Here is a 19,464-nt window from a genome sequence, read left to right on the forward strand (position 1 = left end):
ATACATGACTTTCCCACTGAGCCCTCACAACCGCCCAGAGAGCCTGCCCTTTGCAGATGTGACTGGCTTGGTGGCAATTCAACCCCAGGCTGCGGGCCTAGTGGCCTTTCCCTGCCATGGCGCAATCTTGGAAGCGGCAACTGCGGGGAGGGCGAGGAGCGGTGCAGTTTCCGCCGCGCCCGCCCGCAGGGAAGGCAGCCGGGGGGACCCGAGGGCTCGAGCCGCGGGGGGAGCAACAGCTGTCGACGTCGCGCCTGGGGACCGCGCCTCCGCTGGGCCGACCCGGCGCCGGGGCCGAGAGGAGGGGCGGCGAGGGGCGGGGCGGGACGGAGGAGGGGCGGTGGCACCGGCGGCTCGGGCTCGGCGCGCCGAGGAAGTCCCGCTCCGAGAGCTGCGAGCGTCTGGAGGAGGCGCGCTCGGCGCAGTCGGGGAGCGAAGTCCGGAGCAAGGGGCCCCCGCGCCGCCGCCCCCTCCTGCTACCGTCCAGCCAGGGAGCCCGCGGCGCCCGCTGATGGAGTTCACTTGAGCTGTGAACCGGCGGGAGAGGCAGGCGCCCGCGAGCCGAGCGCGGGCCGGAGCCCAGCCAGCCCCGGGCGCTCACCCGCCAGCCCGCAAGCTCCGGCCAGAGGCGCCGCCGCCCCGCGCCCCGCCGTTGCAGCGCCTCCTGGGCCGCGCGCCGGCGAGATCCACACAAAATCCAGACTCCCAGAGCGGCTCCCTCCAGCACCGCGGCGGGCCCAGGACCAGGCAGCCCGCGGCGCGGCTGGAGAGGCGGGACCGGCTGTCGGGGAGCCCTGGGCGGCCGCCGGGGAGAAGCTGCCGCGCGCCCTCCTCCTCCTCCCTCTCCCTCCTCCCTCCCTCCGCACATGGTCTCCTTTGTCCTGTCGCCGCCGCCGCCGCCTCGCTCTTAGCTCCGCGCGCCGCGGCGGCGGCTCAGGCCGCTCTTCTCCGCCTCGCCCTCCCGCCGGCCGGCCCGGGACGCGCCTTGCTAGCCCCCGCCGCGCCAGCCCGGCCCCGCGCGCCGCAGGAGCGGCGGGGAGACAGCGGCGAGCGCGGGCCGGGCGATCTCAGCGGGCGCGCTCCTCCCGCCGCCCGGGGCCTCGGCCGCGCTGGATGTGTGCGCGCGGCGCCGGCTCTCGGTCGCCCCGAAGCTGTTGCCCGGTTCGGATCTGGTTCGGCGCCTCCGCTCTCGGACTTTGGCGAGGAAGGAGCCAAGAGACTCTTGTGGACAGAGCCCGGTCGGGAGTTGGGCGTTTTCTCTTCGTGTGTTTTGGTGGTTTCCCCCCTGGTCTTTGACGATCGCCCTTCGGGAGCCCTGCTAAGGAACCAAACCATGAACTTGGGGCTGACCGGACCGCTTAACCCTTTGCGACCAGGTAATGAAGCCCCTGGGGCGAGGCTCGCTCGCCTACCTCTCGCGGTCGGAAGGGAGGCGGCCGGGTCGGGGGTCTTTTGTTGCGGCGGCCGGGCCGGCGGGCAGGGGTGGCAGGGGCGGGCTTCTCGCGTCTGGCGCGCCCAAGCGCCCCTTCGCCACCCCTCCTCCCTTCTTTTCTCCCCCCCTCTGCGGCCCTGTCGCCAGCCTTTGTACTTTCCTCCCTCGGCCGGCCGGGCTCAGCCGGAGCTGCGCGGTCGTGCCCGGGAGGGCCTGGCGTTCGCTGCCGAGCTGCGATGTGAGGAGGGGGCCCGGGCCTGCGTCCGCTTGAGCTGGGGGCCCTAGCGTGGCGCTGCCCGCTCCTGGGGTCGCGCTTCCCCCGCGCGGAGGTCGGGATCCCGGCCCGCACGCAGTGCCAAGGGAAGCGAAAGGAGATCTGGGCTCGGGTTCGGCAGCGGGAGAAAGAACTCGCGCTTAAGTTTCCAGGAGGTTTCTGTTTTGTTGTTCGAAAGCCCCCCTTCTCGCCTGTGCGGGTGCGGAGGGCGGCCCCCGGGATCTGCGTCCGAAGGGAGTGAGGGTGGACCTGGAGTAGGAATCGCTGGGTCCCACCCCGTCTGCACGCACGGCTTTTTATAAGTTTTCCTTATTCTCCGCGTTCCCGCCTCCAATCTGTTTCACTTACTTAACTTTCCTTTAAACGCCAACTACGGCTTCTAGCAATATTTTTTTTACATCCAAAAAACCACAAAAAAACGTATTCCCCCTTCCCTTAAATAAAAAGCAGCCAAAAGAGAGCTTTGGTTTTCTGTCAGTTTTAGATTCAACCACTCCATGCCCCTACCCTCCAAAACCGAGCGAGGGGATGAAAGGAAGTGAGTAAAATCTTCAAGTCTGTAGCGGGTAGAGGTGCCCCCGTGTTAGAGAGAAGGAAGAGCTCAATTCGTCGGCTCATTCTGGGCTCGCCGCTTGTCCATTTGGATAATAATTTTTTTTAAAAAGCCAGGAAAATGGTCCAGGTAATAGAAGGAAATGCAGACTATTTTCTGAAAGCAACGAAAATGATAAACATCCCCAAGATTCAGACCCAAGGAACCAGATCATTTGTACAAATGCCCTAAAACCCTAAGTAGAAGGAAAGTTCATTGAGGAAAAGCAAAGGGTGCTCATGTCGTTTCCCCTGAAGATTTTGGCGAAGCAGCTCTCTTCTGACTTATTAGGACAGTGGCCGGCCACAGTTGTAACCAGCTGGAAAGGAGAGAGAAGGGATCCAGAATGTTTTCACGGTCAGCCAGAGCCCCATTGCAGTCGTCATCTTTAGGGTGTTTTTCTGGGGAGGCCTTTCTGAGACACCCCCTTTCCCCGTTGCAAGAGGCATGGTGTCCAGCCCTGTGACTTGTGTCAGCCAAGTAAGGGCTTAGAAAGCTTTTAGTCGAAGATACACTCCTAAGCCTCTCTGAATATCCGGTCAGACTTACTTCCTTAATAACTTACTGGTCGGCAAGATAATAATGGCATCCTCAAGTTTGGTTCAGACATGAGGATCACGTAAATGTCTGAGAATCCCATGTGGAGCTGACAAAGGTGGCAGAAGCAAAAGGCCTGTTCACCCACAGCTTCTGTCCTTTTCACTCGAACACACACACACACACACACACACATACACACCAAGTGCAAATAAAAACTTGGTCAGGAACCATTTACTTTCCCTGTTTCTGCTTTTTGCATTCAGAGACAGTAATTTGTTTTTATATTTCTTGGGGCCAATTAGACTCACTTTAATAGGTAATCCCAGAATTTTCAAAGGTTATGTCAGTTTGGTAAAACACTTTAATAAACAGGCTTTTTTTCCCCTTATATCAGTTCATTAATTTTGTAAGCCATGAATTTAACATGAATTTACATTCAAAAAGAATGTAAGCAACACTTTTTCGTGAAAGGATGGTAAAATACACATATCTCGAGTTTTTAGCTGGGAAACTCACATTCCTAGAAATCCCACTTAATATTTCAGTATAGCATCATCATGTAATTTTTGGCTTCATAACTCACTATTCTTGATCTAGATATAACTTGTTTCTCTCCCATTAACATTTTTTTTTGGCAGTTTGTTTTTATGAAAAGGTACTGTTATATATAGTTTAAGATGTCAGGAAGGCCCTCTGTATTTTTCATTATTCCTGCAAAATAGGAAAAAATCTATCTAGGGTTTATGTTAAACTGCATGTATAAATGTATGCACTTCAATGTTCGTTTTGCACATGCATTCATTTGTTTCTGGATTGGTTAATCATGTGGACAGCCCCATAAAAGAAATGTTAGAATTAAAATAAAGCGAAAAACAGTCTTAATACAAATTTTTTGTCCTTCTGTATCACTTGCATTGAGAACTAGAACATGTCCCCCAGATGTACACAGGAATATTTCATCTTTGTCAGTATTACATGGAAAGACTAAATTGAATATCCTCTTTGTCCCTAAAAGCTAGCCCCAGAGTCAAAATATGCTGCACTTCAGAATTCCCCCTCCCCCTATTTCCTATATTTCCTTTTTCCATATTTATACAACATTCTAGGCTTTTGCTTTCTCAGAATATGCATCTCTGTGTATCAAGTGTGAAAGATGAGTGATTTCTCACGAGGGTTATGTAGTGAAAACAGCACAAATATAGCTTGGCCATTATAACTTTAAATGCAGATATATCCTCACGTTATGTAGTGGAGATGCTTAATTTTTAATTTTTCAAGTTCTAGAAATATTCAGTGCTGAAACATTACAGCATTTTCCTTCAAACCGACTTCCATGTTTATTTTCCAGAACATTAGTGTATAATTTAAATTGGCTTTAGTTTTACTGTTTAAACAGGCTTATTTCACCTTCCTCAAGCCATTGTAATAATTAGCAGACATGTTCTCTAGAAAATGGAAAGGAAATAATGCTGGTGGCATGCATAGTGGTCGGATTTTTGGGCAGGCCGGCTTGCGTCTTTTTGAACACCAAGGTCGTCTGGTTACTGCAAGGGACAGGGATCTTGGAGTCATTAGATGAATCTTAAAAAAAAATTAATTTCTGGCAGTGTTGGCTTACACTTTTTAGTGAGGAAAAGCTTAGCATTAAATAATAGGCATTTCTGATTTGTGGAAAGAAAACTGAAAAATTGGCATGTCTGCAAATACCACGAAAAACATAACATTTCCAAAATAATGATCTGTCAACGAAATTGCAAAATCATTATGTGAATGAGCTGAATGGCTTTGCGTATCATTTCATAGAAATATGTTTTGCACAGATAATGTGTCTAATAAGGACACATTTTTAAAATCAGATTCCACCCACCCCCCCAGCAAATAGCTGCACTGCAGGTCTCTCTCAAGCAGTCAACTAGCACCACCTTATGGATGATTTGGCGACAGTGCTGCTTCCCTGCTAGGCTTTCGTAAAATGTAGTCAACTGATGTAAAATAATGGGAATGTTGATGTTGATGACAATATTAATGACAATAATAATGCTTTTTTTTCCCCCTTCTTGTTTTTCAGGCATCAGATGCCAGCTCTGAAAAACTCTTCAACACTGTTATTGTAAACAAAGGTAAGACCCATTCATTCTCCTGAGTAATGGCTTATTTTTATGTTAGTTTCATTGTCATTGCCTAGGAAGAGAGAAGAGCTAGAGTGATCTTTCCCTTATAATTCTGAAGCTGCTGTTGATGTTTCATGTTTTTGCTTGAGATGGAAGTCTGCATACTTTGTGATGCATTAACAACCAGTTTATTTTAAAAGAATACATTGAGTCCCTATTTAAATTGATTTGACTAATCACTACTACTATGTGACTTTAATATAGAAAGCTGTACTAGAGAAGAATAGTTCTCAAAATGCCTGAACTTTATTGTTACTTATCAACTACCCAGCAGTAGGAGAAATATAAATAGCTGATGTGCGTTGCAGACTCCAGTAATCAATGGATGTTCAGAATTCACAGTATTATGGTCATAAACCAAGCCTTACTCTGCTGTGGGCTTTCTGTAAAGTTAATAAACGGGCGAGAGGGCGGAATTTAAATATGCACTATCCCATTAATTTCTTCCAAACCACGATCTAGAGTAAGAGAGGCTAATGATATAGCAGTACATTAAGGGAAAACTAACCTTAAATCATTGCCAGTAGGTTTCTGCGCAGTTTTCATTTGTTAGCAGTATTGTTGGAAATAAGGAAATTTAGGGGAGTCTCTAATCACTGGCTCTGAAAGTGTGTAATTTGAAAGGGACAAACCATATAAACTATTTAATCTTCCCCTTTCCACTGTCGAGCCTGATTTAGGGGCTGGCATGATAATTGCTAAGTAAAGATGTGCTTTCTGTGATAATCTCTTTCTGGGTTACATGGACGACACTTGGTAGCACTTGAACAGACTTGGGCCTTCACAAAGTGAAATTTGAGACCATTTCAGCCTTCTGTAGTTGCCTTGGCTAGCATTTTTGCTAGCTGGTTAGTAAGACATTTCCAAGTGCAGTTATTTTGAGCTCTCAGATTATTTTAGAATTTGAACCAATTGCAATTTTAAATAGTACATTATGTTTAGAGTTCCCTTGAGGTGTATGTGATTGCTGCTACTCCCAGAATTACTGTCATATTGAATTTTATCTTTTTTTATTGCATAATGGAGTATTCCAGTTTTATATTTCATCATATTTTTTGATGGACTGAAAGTTTATATAAATGTGTTATCCATAATGCTAAAAGCCCAATAAAAGATGTGTGCCATTCATAGCATACAGTACTCGTGTGTAAAAATGCACAATTGTCTACCACTTGGCGTTTCCTTGTGAGAAAGGAGGGTGATGGGAGAGGGAGACTGGGGTAGAGGGCAGGTCACCAAAGGCAGGGCTTCTTCGTTTCTGCAGCCCCCCAGGACCTCTGCCACCCCCCAGGACCTCTGCCACATGTGACTGTGTCTGTCTTCTGCTGATTTGCTACTAAAAGCTTTGGAATGTATTTCCCCTTTCTGGGATCAGGCCCTAGAATAAGAGTTGGCTCCAAGACCTGCACTCTGGCCGCCACTGCCCTGAAAGACTGTCTTCAGGGTGGATGAACAGCTCGCCTCTGCCTCTTCCCTCTGGTTCTTTCCCCCCTTTTTTTCCTTTTCCAATCAAACGTTTCCCACATTCTTATTTTTGTTTACTTACAGAGTGTGATTTGTGGCATCTATTTGGTTGTGAATAGCCCTCCCCCTGACAGGGTGCCTTTCTTCTGAGCTGCTTTTCTGGGGGTGATTTAGTTGCCTTGAAAGGATTAAGGTTTCTTTGTGTACACTAAAATCAACATAGGCTTTTTCTAAGCTTTGCTTGGGAAACCATACACAAATAAGCATTTTAGTTGATGGCAGATTATTCCTTTGCCCCTTATTTCCATCAAAATGGCCTTTCTTTTCTCCTCCAGAGTTTCCCCTTAATGCCTTATGCTAATTCCTGTTGGTAACATGAATGACAAGAGAAGGAATCAGTGCGAATCCAGGTGGTGCAAAGTAGACTGACTGGTATCCCGCACCCCCTTCCTCCCTGGGGAGAAAGAGATTAAGGGGGGTGCGGAGGGGGGAAGCATCGGGGACAGTTTTGTTAAGGGGATTAGTATTCAAACTGCTAAATATCAGGAAAACAACTTCAAAAAGGAATTCATTGTGTAGCGATAATGTCAATAATTGCTTCAGGACAGGTGCAGAGTCTCGTTATAGGCTTGTGGTTTTGGGTCTGTTTTTACTCCGGGTAGTGGCAGTGTTTACAGGATGGATGGCTGACAAGGCCTTCAAGGAACTGTCAGCTTCATGCACATCAAGTTCAAGTTTTCCTGCAAGGCGGCCTGCCCGCCTGAAAGTCATGTCTCCTATCTTTGTCCAGTATCTTTAGCCAAGAGCAATAAAAAGCATCATAAGAAAGGGCAAATTTACACCAGGTAACAAACACAACTGGGGAAATCTTCAAAGCCCCAGCTTATGGGACAATCTAACGGGAGTGCAGGGGAGCTGACACGTGTATCCCTCCACCTCCAGATGTTTAAGTTACACATCACTTCTCCCTCTCAAGAGACTAGTAGTATTCTGGCCTTAGAGGAGCGTGGCTTTAAGCTTCTGGTGAGATTATGCTGCTGAGCCTGGTGGCAGGCAGATTTGGTCCATAAAATTTCACCGTGGGAGGGCAGTGCTAATCTCACAAGCTGATTGTGGTGGGGGTTGGGCGGGGGGCGCAGCCCTGATGTTGGGCTGCACGGTGCGGAGATGAAGCTCAGGCAGAGGCAGCAGGGGCCATGGCTCGAGGCCCATCAGTCAGCTTGTGAGCTTGAATAAGTCATTTACCCTCTTTAGATCAAGATTTTCAGTCATAACAAAACCTATTCCAGGACCAGCATCTCTGGTGGGGATAAAACAATTAATTGGGAAGGGGCAGGGGTTGAAACAGAGTGGATATAGTGAGTGTATTTTATATCACGTTTGTTCATCGATTTTATTTTGACTTTCCCTGTGTTGTAGATGCCATCCAGTTTCATAGAGATTTTTGTGTGTAGGTGTTCCGAATGGTCGTTTTCTTCTGATGCCTTTTATTTCCTGCTTTAAAACAAGTTAATCAAACAGCACGTGCTTGCATGTACACACAACATGCCCAATGAGGACTGAGCATTTCGAAAGGGGTGTGGCATTGAGCAGGGCTTAGCGCTGTAGACACAAAAAAAACAGTTTCACTTTAATCAAGGTCATGGTTGCCGTATTTAATCTTTATGTGTTTAAATGTTTACAGGATGTTCATGTGAATTTTATGAATCTTCTGTCTTTGTGACTCAACCATCTGCCAAAGAAAAAATTAATTTTCCCAGTGAGACAGAGGCACAGAGAGAGACTTAGTATCCCTATTTAGTTGATTGAAATGCTATAGGAGCAACAGGACCTGTACCCCAAATTCTGGGGTATTTATTCTATAAAGGAACTTTCAGTCTATTCAACATGGCCAGTATTTATTATCCTCTCTTGCCTACTGTAGATCCTTGCTGGTGTCACCAGTTTGGTCAGTAGACAAAAGTGCAGAAAATGAGTTCTTGGCTGCACACAATTATCCTGCCAAGATAATGAATCTTTCCTAAAACTCTTCGATTGCTCCAGAGCAGAGCTGCTTGAGGAGGAAAGAAAAGAAGGGAAGCCTGTTTGGGAGGAAGGAGAACACTAGTCAGGTGTCAGGAGTTCTGCGGAACCCTCTGTTTATAGGATGCCAGTCCTGGCGTGTGGCCGTGGTCTAGGTTAGGGGAAGAGAAAAATCCCTGAATTGCTGTCCCTTCTTGGTTCAGAGCCCTCCTTCCCAGGATTTAGCCCGTAACCAAGACAAGTCATAGATAGACGATGACAAGTCAAGACAGCTCATAGACGGTGAGAGGGGCACGGTGGTGTATTCTGCCCCGTGACTTCCTCACCCCTTCTCTTTCCTTCAACTTTGTCTCAAATTGCAGAACTGGGCACTCCTGGGGAAAAGCCTCCTGTGCCCAGCTAAATGGGCATTTCTGAATGGTTTCCTCCAGTGGGGAATGAGGCCCCTCATTCTGCTTCTTTCTACTGTGGGCACCCAGTGTCTCCTGAAATGTGAACAGCAACAGAGCAACTGCTCACCCTCGTAGGCAGGACCCCACCTCACCTCCATCAGCCTGGGAGATTCTAGTGGACAGTCACTCACCAAGAAGAGCACCAGGTGCAATGCTCTGGCCACCTGGAGCCCTCTCTGACCAGGACTGCTTTTCCTCTCCCAGGCCCTACCAGGCCTATTAGTGGAACACACCCGGCCTCTTCTTGGAGTTGGTTTTGCGCTGAGAATTTCCAGTGGAACACAGATGAGGTTGGAGCTTTTAGGTTAGTGAAGGCTTTGGGTATTTTTGGCAGTATGGTTCTATCAGCATTGTAGAAAGAAGACCTGGCTTAAAAATTGCCTGGAATCTGAGGAGATGAGGTAAGAAACAAGTTACCCAGCGATACTGCTGGCTTAGTAACCAGATACCTAATAAATTCTTCAATGGCGACCATATGACCTTATTCTTTGGGTTTAGACACAAGGGATTTCCTTGGTTTGGTGACAGAAAGGTAAGAGTTACATTACCATCAAGGTCACCATTGACTTTTAAGAAAAACCCATTCCCGCCGAGCATGGTCACTCGTGCCTATAATCCCAGAACTTTTGGGAGGCTGAGGCAGGAGGATTGCTTGAGCTCAGGAGCTCAAAACCAGCCTGGGCAATATAGCAAGACCTCATCTCTACTAAAATTCCAAAATCTAGCTGGGGTTGGTAGCATGTGTTTGTAGTCTCAGCTACTTGGGAGGGTGAGGTGAGAGGATCACTTGAGCCCAGGAGGTCGAGGCTGCAGTGAGCCCTGATTGTGCCACTATAGCTTGGGCGACAGAGTGAGACACCATTTCAAAAAAAAAAAAAAAGAAAGCCCTTTTCATAAAATAATTCTATGGATGAAAATAATGCAGTTGACTGTGGAATAGCTTTCTTAAGAAAAAAACTTGGTTTACAGTGTAAAATCCCTTTATAATGAACATATGGAGACCATTTTACAATTTCTCGTAGGATGTTGGGTTTAGTCTTAGGGAGGACATGATGTAAAGTGCATTTCCGATGTGCACAAGAACAAACTGCCCGTTTCAGTCTCTGTAAATTAGTTTTGTTTTTGTCATGCCTTAAATCATGCCTTAAATTCCACATAAAGGAGAGTTAGACCATCACTCATTTATTTTTCTCCCTCTGGACCTTCTTTGTACTATTTCAGAGCATTTTCTTGAGTTTTTAGGAGATAGAGATGTCTGGAGAGTTCAGTAGTATTTAAGGGTAATTGGTGCTCGATGCAAGAGACAAAGGAGTTATGAGTAGTTCAGTCCCTCCTCCTACTCCAAACTGCAAATAGCATGCAATCAGCTCCTTTTGTTATGGAAATTGACCTTCCTATAGAAGCCGACTCTTGGAGAATTTGTTGTATAGAATCATCCCTTGAGCGTTCTTGGAAACAGATGCCTTGTACTGTTAGTGTGAAACCACCAGTAACAGTCAAAAAATATTCCGTGTTGCATGAAAGCGTTTGTCTCCCGAAAATTTTCCAATAGTTGCTTTGGCCGAACTGATCTTTTGCCGAACTTGTGAATGCGTGTGGTGGTGAATCCTGGGATACTGGATCCCATCACTGGAATTGTGAACCGGGTGAAAGATTCCAGGCATTCGAAGTGATCTTGATGATGCCTTTTGGGTAGAACTTTGACAGCTGCCACTTTTCCATCCTGAGTGCCCCTGTGATGGAGGAGGCGTAGATTACAGTGTAACCCATTCCATTCTTTTAGTCAGATGTTCAAACATCACTCTGGTTACTTTTGAGCTCAGTGGAAAGCCCTTGACTTATACTGGGCGATTACTGCTGTCCTTTGAAAGAGTTTTCTTTATCCTTGGCAATATTGACCAAAAAGCTTGAATGTTCATCAGCCTCTCTTCAATCCATTCATATTTAGCGTTTTGTGTAGTTAATGATGTAGTTAGTATTTGGTTGTCTCAGAAAGTAATACGCATTCATGATAGACAATTGGAATTGAAAAATATCAGATCAGTTCTCTAGAGTCTAATGAGAACAGTTGAGTGACAAAGGGCTCAATCATGTGGGCCAACCCCAGACAGGAGGGTTCCTGAATGGAGGAAGGCCATGGCTAGCCCGTGGCCTCTGGATTATTTCTAGTTTCTGACAACTGCAGAAAAATGTTGTTTTCTCTGAAAATGTATGTTTATTTAACTAGGTTTCTTTTTGCTTCACAATCTGGATTCCATTCAGTCAGTTACCACTCCAATTAACTAACAATTATTTAACATTAACAGTAATTACAGACGCCAGTTAAGCGCCTACAGATGTCAACTGTTAGCTTTGTACCTAATCACTCAATGAAATGGAGAAAGTTCAACAAACATCAATTAGCCAAGCAATTAGTATGAGTTAGGAAAGAGCATGTTATCATGTGTGAGCTGATTCAATTTATTTTATTTTGGCAGTAAAATACACACAGGCAAGCAGCAATAAGTTCCTCAGATAAGATAAAACTCTATTGTTTTGCGGCTTACATAAGAATTCTTTCCTTTCCTGTGCATAAGTCAAATACACTCTCGTCTGGAATTTATTTAACAGAATTTGTCTCAATTACTCAGAAAGCGCAGTCTCAGGAAGCACCTTTGGTGAATTATGAATCCAGTGACTGTACTGTATAAGGAAATGCCAGAAAACTTCAGTGGAGAAAATGATTGATTCCCACTCGAGTAATCCGCTCCGTGCATTTCGGATTTTTACCAGTTTATTCCTGAACCTCTGGTGGAACGAGTGCAACAGTGATTTTATTAATTTCATGGTGCCTGAACTTTTACTCAGCTGTCTTTTATTTAGCCCGGAGCTAACATCAAAGCATTTTACCTACTTGCCCAGTCTGTGCTTTTAAAAAGTAGAAACAGCTGTCTATTGAAGAGCCATTTCGTGAATTCACCAAGGAGATTCCAGACTCTCCTGAACTCAGAGGTGCTGTTCCACTCTCCTTTTTCCCCCTCCGCCTCCTCCACCCCACAGACTTGACTCCTGTCATTAGCTGAGCTTGCCTGGACTTACTGGGAGAGTGCATTCTGAGGCCTGATGGTATGAAGTGGCCCAGAAAGTGGAGATTCATTTTACCTCCAAGAGGAAAGCTGGGCATAGGAGTTGGGCCTCTGGTTCTCCTCCTACAAATGATTTCTCATCAACCCTTAAAGCCCTTGGATAGGAGTGGAAGAAGCCAGTCCCTCGTGGGGTGCTCTGATAGGTCTGTGTGCATCTTATGTGCAGAATTTTCTATCCGAACAAGCCTCTCAGCATGAACCGAATGTGAGAGTTAGGAAAAAGTATTCTGCCACTGATACGGCTTGGGGTGAAGGGCCACCTTGTCCCATGTGCAGTTTCTGTTATAAAGCATTTCCTTGTATACACCATGACACCAGTACATGCTGGATCTTGACAGACGTCTTTGCTCTTCTGCATCAAGTCACTGGGTCTCTGTGAGTCTGCTTTGTCACATTTTGCTGCAGTAACAAAATAGCTCAGAGTCCTACAACAACAAAAGTCTTATGTTAGGTGTCATCTGCCAATCAGCCGCAGCTTTCCTTGTTTTTATTCTGGGATCCAGGCCAAAGGAGGAGTCCCCATTGTGGTTATTCGGCTGGTAAAGGGGAAAAGAGCAGAGACAGAAACAGAGAATGCCTCCACTTGAAGGTGGGTGTGGCATTTCAAAAAATCTCATTGGCCAGAGAAAGTCACATGACCAAGCCTGCCATCAGTGGAGTAGGAATTAAACTGCTATGGGGAGGAGCACAAGAGAAGAGGGATCCACAGGGATGGGCCTTGGAAAGAAGGGAAAGCAAACCCTGCATGGGTAATGCTATCTGCCACAGGCCCATCCCAGAAACCTAACAAATCAGGAACTGTTGCCTCTTACTGTGTTAATGCAAACGGGATGGAGGGTGGCTTGCATAGCTTTGATGATGATCTCCGTAGGCTTTTCTGTTAAGAGACCTGGTTCCCTAATAGCCATTTGGTTGGCGTTTATATTAAGTTAGATCTGATAAGTTGTCAAGAAATTAAATGTTTTCTTATTGTTTATCTGGATTAACTTATTGCTGGCTTGGAAGGACTTATGGAAAAGTTGCCCCAGAGTGCAGAAATGACTTCAATGATTTGCAAAGAGTAATTGTTGGACCGGCCAGATGTTTAGACTCTGCATAATTAACCTGAGGAAGCATGATTACTATAAAACTGTATTGCAAAATAGTATGGGTTGTCATGGTTACTTTGAACATGGGCTTTGGATTTAAGATTGTCACAGACACTGCTTTGAATCTCAGTGCTTTGAAGACACTTACTAGCTGTGGAACTTTGGGCTACTTAAAACATCTTAGAACCAATTTTTCCTTCTGTAAAATGGGAATAACCAAACCCATCTCATAGAGCTGCTGTGAGGATGAAACAGGGCAATGTATAGAAAGTTCTTAGCCTACCTTGTACCATATTTTGATCTAATGATACAGTGGGCTAAGTATTTTACGTACATTCTATCCCCTAATCTTCGCAGCAGCTCTTATTTAGAAAAGAACTTAGAAATAGCATCTCCATTTTATAGGCAGGGAAACTGAAGTTAGATATGAATAGCTAGCATTTATTGAGGACTTTCTTTTTGCTAGGTATTGTTCACTTTATATGTAATTCACTCATTTTTTAAGTGAGTAAACTGAGGCTCAGAAATGAGGCAACTTGTCCAAGGTCGCGCAGCTAGTAGGTGGTGGAGCTCGGTCCAGCTGACTCCTAGACATGTGCTCATAGCAGTCATACTGTGCTAGGCTCTGGGGATATGGCAGAGAATAGAAAGGAGGAGGATCTCTGTCCTTCCTGAGGGAGACACAAAACAGGATGGTAAAAATTCGGATTGGAGGAAACTGGGTTCTATGGGAAGACACTGGCAGGAACCCCCAACAAGGGCTTCCCTAGGGCTTTTCCTCCCATACCTTCCCAAAGTATTTCATCTTCTCATAAAACATAAGGTCCTGGAGGTTCTCATCCAGGACTTCTCCAGGATGTCAACCATTATCCCATCACCTGTGGCCAAAGTCGCCATAGTTACTGCAGCGCAGCGGGACTCAGCTTAAGGCACCTCCAGTTTCCTCACTCTTCCATGCCCATTCTTGTGCCTTTGCATGAACTGATCTTTACTTTTCAGCCAGATTTTATTAGAAATGATTTAGGAATGTCAAGCAGGGGCATTTCCCTAGCAACCGATGACATAAGCACAAGGCCCAAATCTGTGCTGTTAACAGGGAATGGCGTTCTGTGGGCTCCAATCTGCGTCTCTGACCCTCGTAAACCTTGTCTTCTAAAGGAGGAGGCTGAGAGCACATCATTGCTTTTCTAAGAGTCCTTTTGAAGAGGGAAATGTCTCAAGTGTGCCCGTTAATAGACTGTTGTGGGAGGCAGTTATATTTGGATGCCTTTAAAAGCCACTTGGAAAACATTTTCCCCCTCTTATCTATCACCTTTCACATCTCTCAGCAGAGTAACACTAAAACCTAATTTTAGCCAAGATTACATCATTTTCTCATTCTCTGTTTATAGCTAGGAAAGGTTTTTCCATAGTAAAGCTCCTCTCCCCGAAAACCCAACTCCTCCGCAGCACCTCTTGGGCTTCTGTGAAGGCTTCTTTATCCATAAAGTTTAGTTTGACAAGGAGTCTTCTGAAAGCAGATTGGTCAGGTGTTAAAGAAATGACATCAGTGGTGATTCCATTTATTCCTTCAATTGGCTTAAGGTGGAAGCCATATTGAAATGAATTCTTTTCATTCACATATTATTGAGCCCCAACCATGGAACAGGCTCTGGAGGTAATGACACTGAATAATAGATGACACCCATCTGACCAGAAGAGTAAAAGAGTTTAAATGTATTTTGAAATGTTTTTCAAGTGGTAATAATAGCAAAGTCACTAATTTAAAAAAAAAAAAAAAATAGCCTAAGACTTTCTTAGGTGGAAAAGTTTATCTGAGGTGAGCCCCAAAGGGTCAGCAGACCAAAAATAGACCAGCCCTCAAACTGCAGAATTATGTCTTCCATTTAGAGAGCCCCAGAATCTGCCAGCTTGTGCTCATCGTTAGACTAAAACCTACCCCTTTGAGTTTTCCATTTTCAAAATCGATGCTATTGTTAAATGAGTTAATTAAGCTATTACAAAGGTCTTTGGCAGTGCCATAAAGATCTGTACATCACCTATCAATAGAGTCCACTTTTTTCATGTTTCTTCAGTTAGATTTTATTGTTTAAATCCTTTTTTTTTTTTTTTTTTTGAGACTGAGTCTCACCTCATTGCCCAGGCTGGAGTGCAGTGGCACCGTCTCGGCTCACTGCAACCTCCGCCTCCCAGGTTCAAGCGATCCTCCTGCCTTAGCCTCCCGAGTAGCTGGGATTACAGATGCCCGCCACCACGCCCGGCTAATTTTTTGTATTTGTAGTAGAAATGGGGTTTCACCATGTTGGCCAGGCTGGTCTTGAACTCCTGACCTCATGATCCGCTCACCTCGGCCTCCCAAAGCACTGGGATTACAGGCGTGAGCCACCGCGCCTGGCCTTGTTGTTTAAATTCTTACCAGGTTGGCCCACCGCAAGGAGGTGGCAGGAGGGAAGCCCCATGCTCAAGCCTGAGCAAGACTATTTGTAAAGTTGAGCAGATCACTCCATTTGACTTGCTTTTCTCATGGGTGTCATGAGAAACTGGGGGGTGGCCTCCAAGACTCCTTGTGAATCTAAAGGCCAAAGTTTGTGTTAGAAATATTCTAGGGCCGGCCAGCACGGTGGCTCACGCCTGTAATCCCAGCACTCTGGGAGGCCGAGGCGGGCGGATCACTTGAGGTCAGGAGTTGGAAACCAGCCTGGCCAACATGGCGAAACCCCATCTCTACTAAAAATACAAAAATGAGGTGGGCATGGTGGCACATGCCTGTAATCCCAGCTGCTCGGGAGACTGAGGCACGAGAATGGCTTGAGCCCAGGAGGTGGAGGTTGCAGTGAGCGGAGATAGGCGCTACCACACTCCAGCCTGGGCAACAGAGCAAGATTCTGTCTGGAAAAATATTTACATATATCTTTTAGGGCCTCTCAGAACCTGACGCTTCTGCAGAGGGCACACATTTTCCCTGCTAGCTGTGAAAGAGATTCTGAACACTTAGCATTCGAAAGCAGTAGTGCCTTGTAGCTGATACCAGGACTTCAGTCCTGAACTTGTGAACAGGAATAAGCCTCTCTCCTCTTCAGGAGATTGCATCTGTGTAAGAAAGATCTTAAAGGTAAGAGGGGATTGAGCCCCGGCACAAGGGAGGAGTAGAAAAGACAGTGGCTACAATTTGAATACCAGCTGTTAAGGTATTGCGGTATTAACCTCCAGAATAAGAGTAACAATACAGAGTCCTCCTTCTCCACTTGCCTGCATCTTGGGTGCTGTTAAAAGAGATGATTTATCTGCTCAGTAAATGTTTATAAAACCCCACTGTACATATAAGTACTTAGGGTTCCTTTGTACTTGACTTCTCAAGTGGAATGACTGTCATTTGGACCACTTCCTAGGCAGGGATTGCTGCAGGTTAGATGAGGGTGGGGGCAGGGGCGAGATACCAGAGAAAGTGCCCAAGAGCACCCCAGGGGCAACTGCCAGGCAGCTTCTTTTTCTATGAGATGACTCATTTTATCACCACGAATTGAAATGAGGCTTGCATGGGCCATTGTAGATAATCGAAAGAATGTCACCACCGTCCCGTCTGTCTTCAGCTGTCGCAGACTCACACACCAAGCATTTCATCAGAGTTCTGGTTCTTCAAGTTCATCTAGGTCTTTTTGACTGGAGCAATCTGACTTCCTACTTTTCTTTTGCTAGAAGGTGATGATAATTGCAGCTTCATTCACTCAGTGCTGCATTTGCTGTTTGTTGGTTTGTAATTTGATTCGCAGTCTCCTTGTGTCTTTGGGGGAGAGTTGGTTTTGGAGGTGGCACACACCAAAATCATGAATGGATTTAAGGAGGGAGGGGCTGAACTAATTTGATTGTTACCAAGTCCATAATGTGTTCCTTGGGAAAATTCCACTTGTCTGGACTGTGCTCCTCACTTTCTGAGATTGAGAACTGGAGAAAGGAGGAACGTCATAGACAAGACAGCAAGAAGCTTAGAAAACAAATTCCTGGATTTGGAGCAGTGTGCTCTGGTGGAATAGTAGATGATAAACTACATTTTGTGGTTTTGTTTTGTGCAGTTGGCTGTAGGGGCCACATGGCCCTGTATAATTACCTCTTCCCAAGATGTTAGACATCAAATCAGTTTGATTTCTATCCCCATAGGAAGAGGAACTCCGGTCATAAAGAGGCAGCTTGAGAATAACTGGTAAAGGATGGCTTGCCATTTCCCCGCTGGTCTCGCCTCCCAGGAGTAACTGCTATTTGACCATATGACCCAGTTACAACCTGTTACCCCTGTTTGGCCAGGGCCTCACCCCACCAGAGCACACCTTCGAGTCAGGCTCATGCCTGATTTGTGCCTTCTTTCCTTCTCAGGGCCCTCCAGGTTGAGGGAAGACAGCTTTACACCTCCACCTTCTGTATTAGCTCCAGGATAAACTTGAAAACTGCCTACTCTGAGAGTTTTTTTGGCATTTTAAAAGTTAAGGCCGACTTTCTGAGCCCTCTCGGCATCCTGCCAGGTATCTTATCTTATTCAAATATCCTAATTGCTTCTGGGGCTGCACATCATCCTAGCACCTAACTGACAAAATAGACCTTCACCTGAGGGCCTCATTATGCTTTCTGCCTGTGCATCAGGCCAAAAATACCTCCACAATACCTGCTCGACATCCTGGGCTTCCAAGTGACAAACAAATAATTGGGTGAAACAAACCCTGGGCGCCGAGCAGCTGCCATCGGTGTCGGAGCACAGAAGAGTCCACGGCAGTAACAGTCACAGCGCTGCCTGGTTCATGTCAGAGCAAATCTTTGAACAGTGGGTTGTGCTGACACCAGAGAATGACAGCTTTGGAAATGGCATGCTAGTTACTGCTGCAAGTGAGGCCTCTCATGTAGACCATGACAAGCAGCTGTCATTTCCATACAGGTGAACAACTGACATCCTAGAAGGGGGAGGGCGGGAGCCACCGCAGGAGGCTGTGTTTGGCAGTAGGTGGGGCTAGACCGGAGAGGGGTCCCAAGTACCGGTGACCCTGGCAAAAACTGGCCTAAAAACACAGTCTCTTTCCGTGCCCCTTTACTCACTCCCAACTCATCTTCTCTGTTACCTCTTTAGAGTTCATCTGAGATAGGGCTACAGAAATACAACCCAACATGCTTAAAGGATGTTTGCATTTTCACTCTGTTCCCTCCACATCTTTTCTTTATCTTTCCTTTTTTTTTTTTTTTTTTTTTTTGAGACAAGGTCTCACTGTGTCGCCCAGGCTGGAGTGCAGTGGTGCAATCTCGGCTCACTGCAACCTCCGCTTTCTGGCTCAAGTGATCCTCCAGCCTCAGCCTCCCAAGTAGGCTAGGACTACAGGCACAAGCCACCATGCCTGGCTCATTTTTGTATTTTTTTTTTTTTGCAGAGACAGGGTTTCATCACGTTGCCCAGGCTGGACTCGAACTCCTGAGCTCAAAATGACCCGCCCACCTCAGCCTCCCAAAGTACTGTGATTACAGGCGTGAGCCACCATGCCCAGTGTCCTCCACATCTTGATATGTCAGGGATTAGCTTTCTGGGCGCAATGCTTAGTTTTATAGAGGATGGAAAAGACAAGGTTTCTGCTGATAAGGAACTCACCATGAAAAGGAATGGGTTAGATGAAATTCAGTGCAGAATTGGGTCTAGACCAGTGGTTCTCAAAGTCTCCATCAGCAATGTCTGCATCCTCTGAGTGGTTGTTAGCCATGCAGAATCTCTGCCCCACCCCAAACTTACAGAATTGGAAACTCTGGGGTAGTCACAACTCTGTTTTCACAAGCCTTCCAGGTAGTTCTAATGCAGACAACTGTGGTCCAGAAAAAACAAGGAAGAACATTTTGGCAGTGAGGTTTTGTAAATGCTCAGACGATCCACAGAATCACTGGGTGAAATCATACTCTATTGCACAGGGAATAGGTCTAGGTTCGTAGTTGGGTGGCCTTTTTTTGGGGGGGACAGAGTCTCAATCTGTCGGCCAGGCTGGAGTGCAGTGTCACGATCTCAGCTCACTGTAGCCTCCGTCTCCTGGGCTCAGGCAGTTCTCCTGCTTCAGCCTCCTGGGTTTGTTTGTTTGTTTGTTTGTAAATATCAACTTCACCTGATCTGTTCAAAGTGCCCCTGCACCTACCATTTCCAATCCTTCCACTCTCTATAGCCTTGTGAACAGGCCTACTCGTGTTTAGCGTGGTTCTGACAGATGCTAGGCCTGTACCTAGGGCTCTGCTCATCTGAATAGAGTTTGAAACCATGACCTTGGGCCGATGTTATGCTGTAACCAGCTGA

At 46.3% G+C, this 19,464-nt stretch overlaps 1 protein-coding gene across 14 annotated transcripts in view; it reads left to right on the forward strand.

Annotated features, from left to right (window-relative positions):
* AUTS2 (activator of transcription and developmental regulator AUTS2) overlaps positions 1-19,464 on the forward strand; it is a 1,193,046-nt gene that overhangs the window by 1,094,857 nt on the left and 78,725 nt on the right. For all 14 annotated transcript variants that reach the window (XM_054495102.2, XM_054495105.2, XM_054495107.2 and 11 more), the window contains one exon: positions 4,907-4,958. In XM_054495102.2, coding sequence (XP_054351077.1) covers positions 4,907-4,958 — 52 coding nt within the window. The remainder of the gene's footprint in view (positions 1-4,906; positions 4,959-19,464) is intronic.

The sequence above is a fragment of the Pongo pygmaeus genome, chromosome 6, assembly GCF_028885625.2.
Source record: "Pongo pygmaeus isolate AG05252 chromosome 6, NHGRI_mPonPyg2-v2.0_pri, whole genome shotgun sequence".
NCBI classification, from domain to species: Eukaryota; Metazoa; Chordata; class Mammalia; order Primates; family Hominidae; genus Pongo; species Pongo pygmaeus.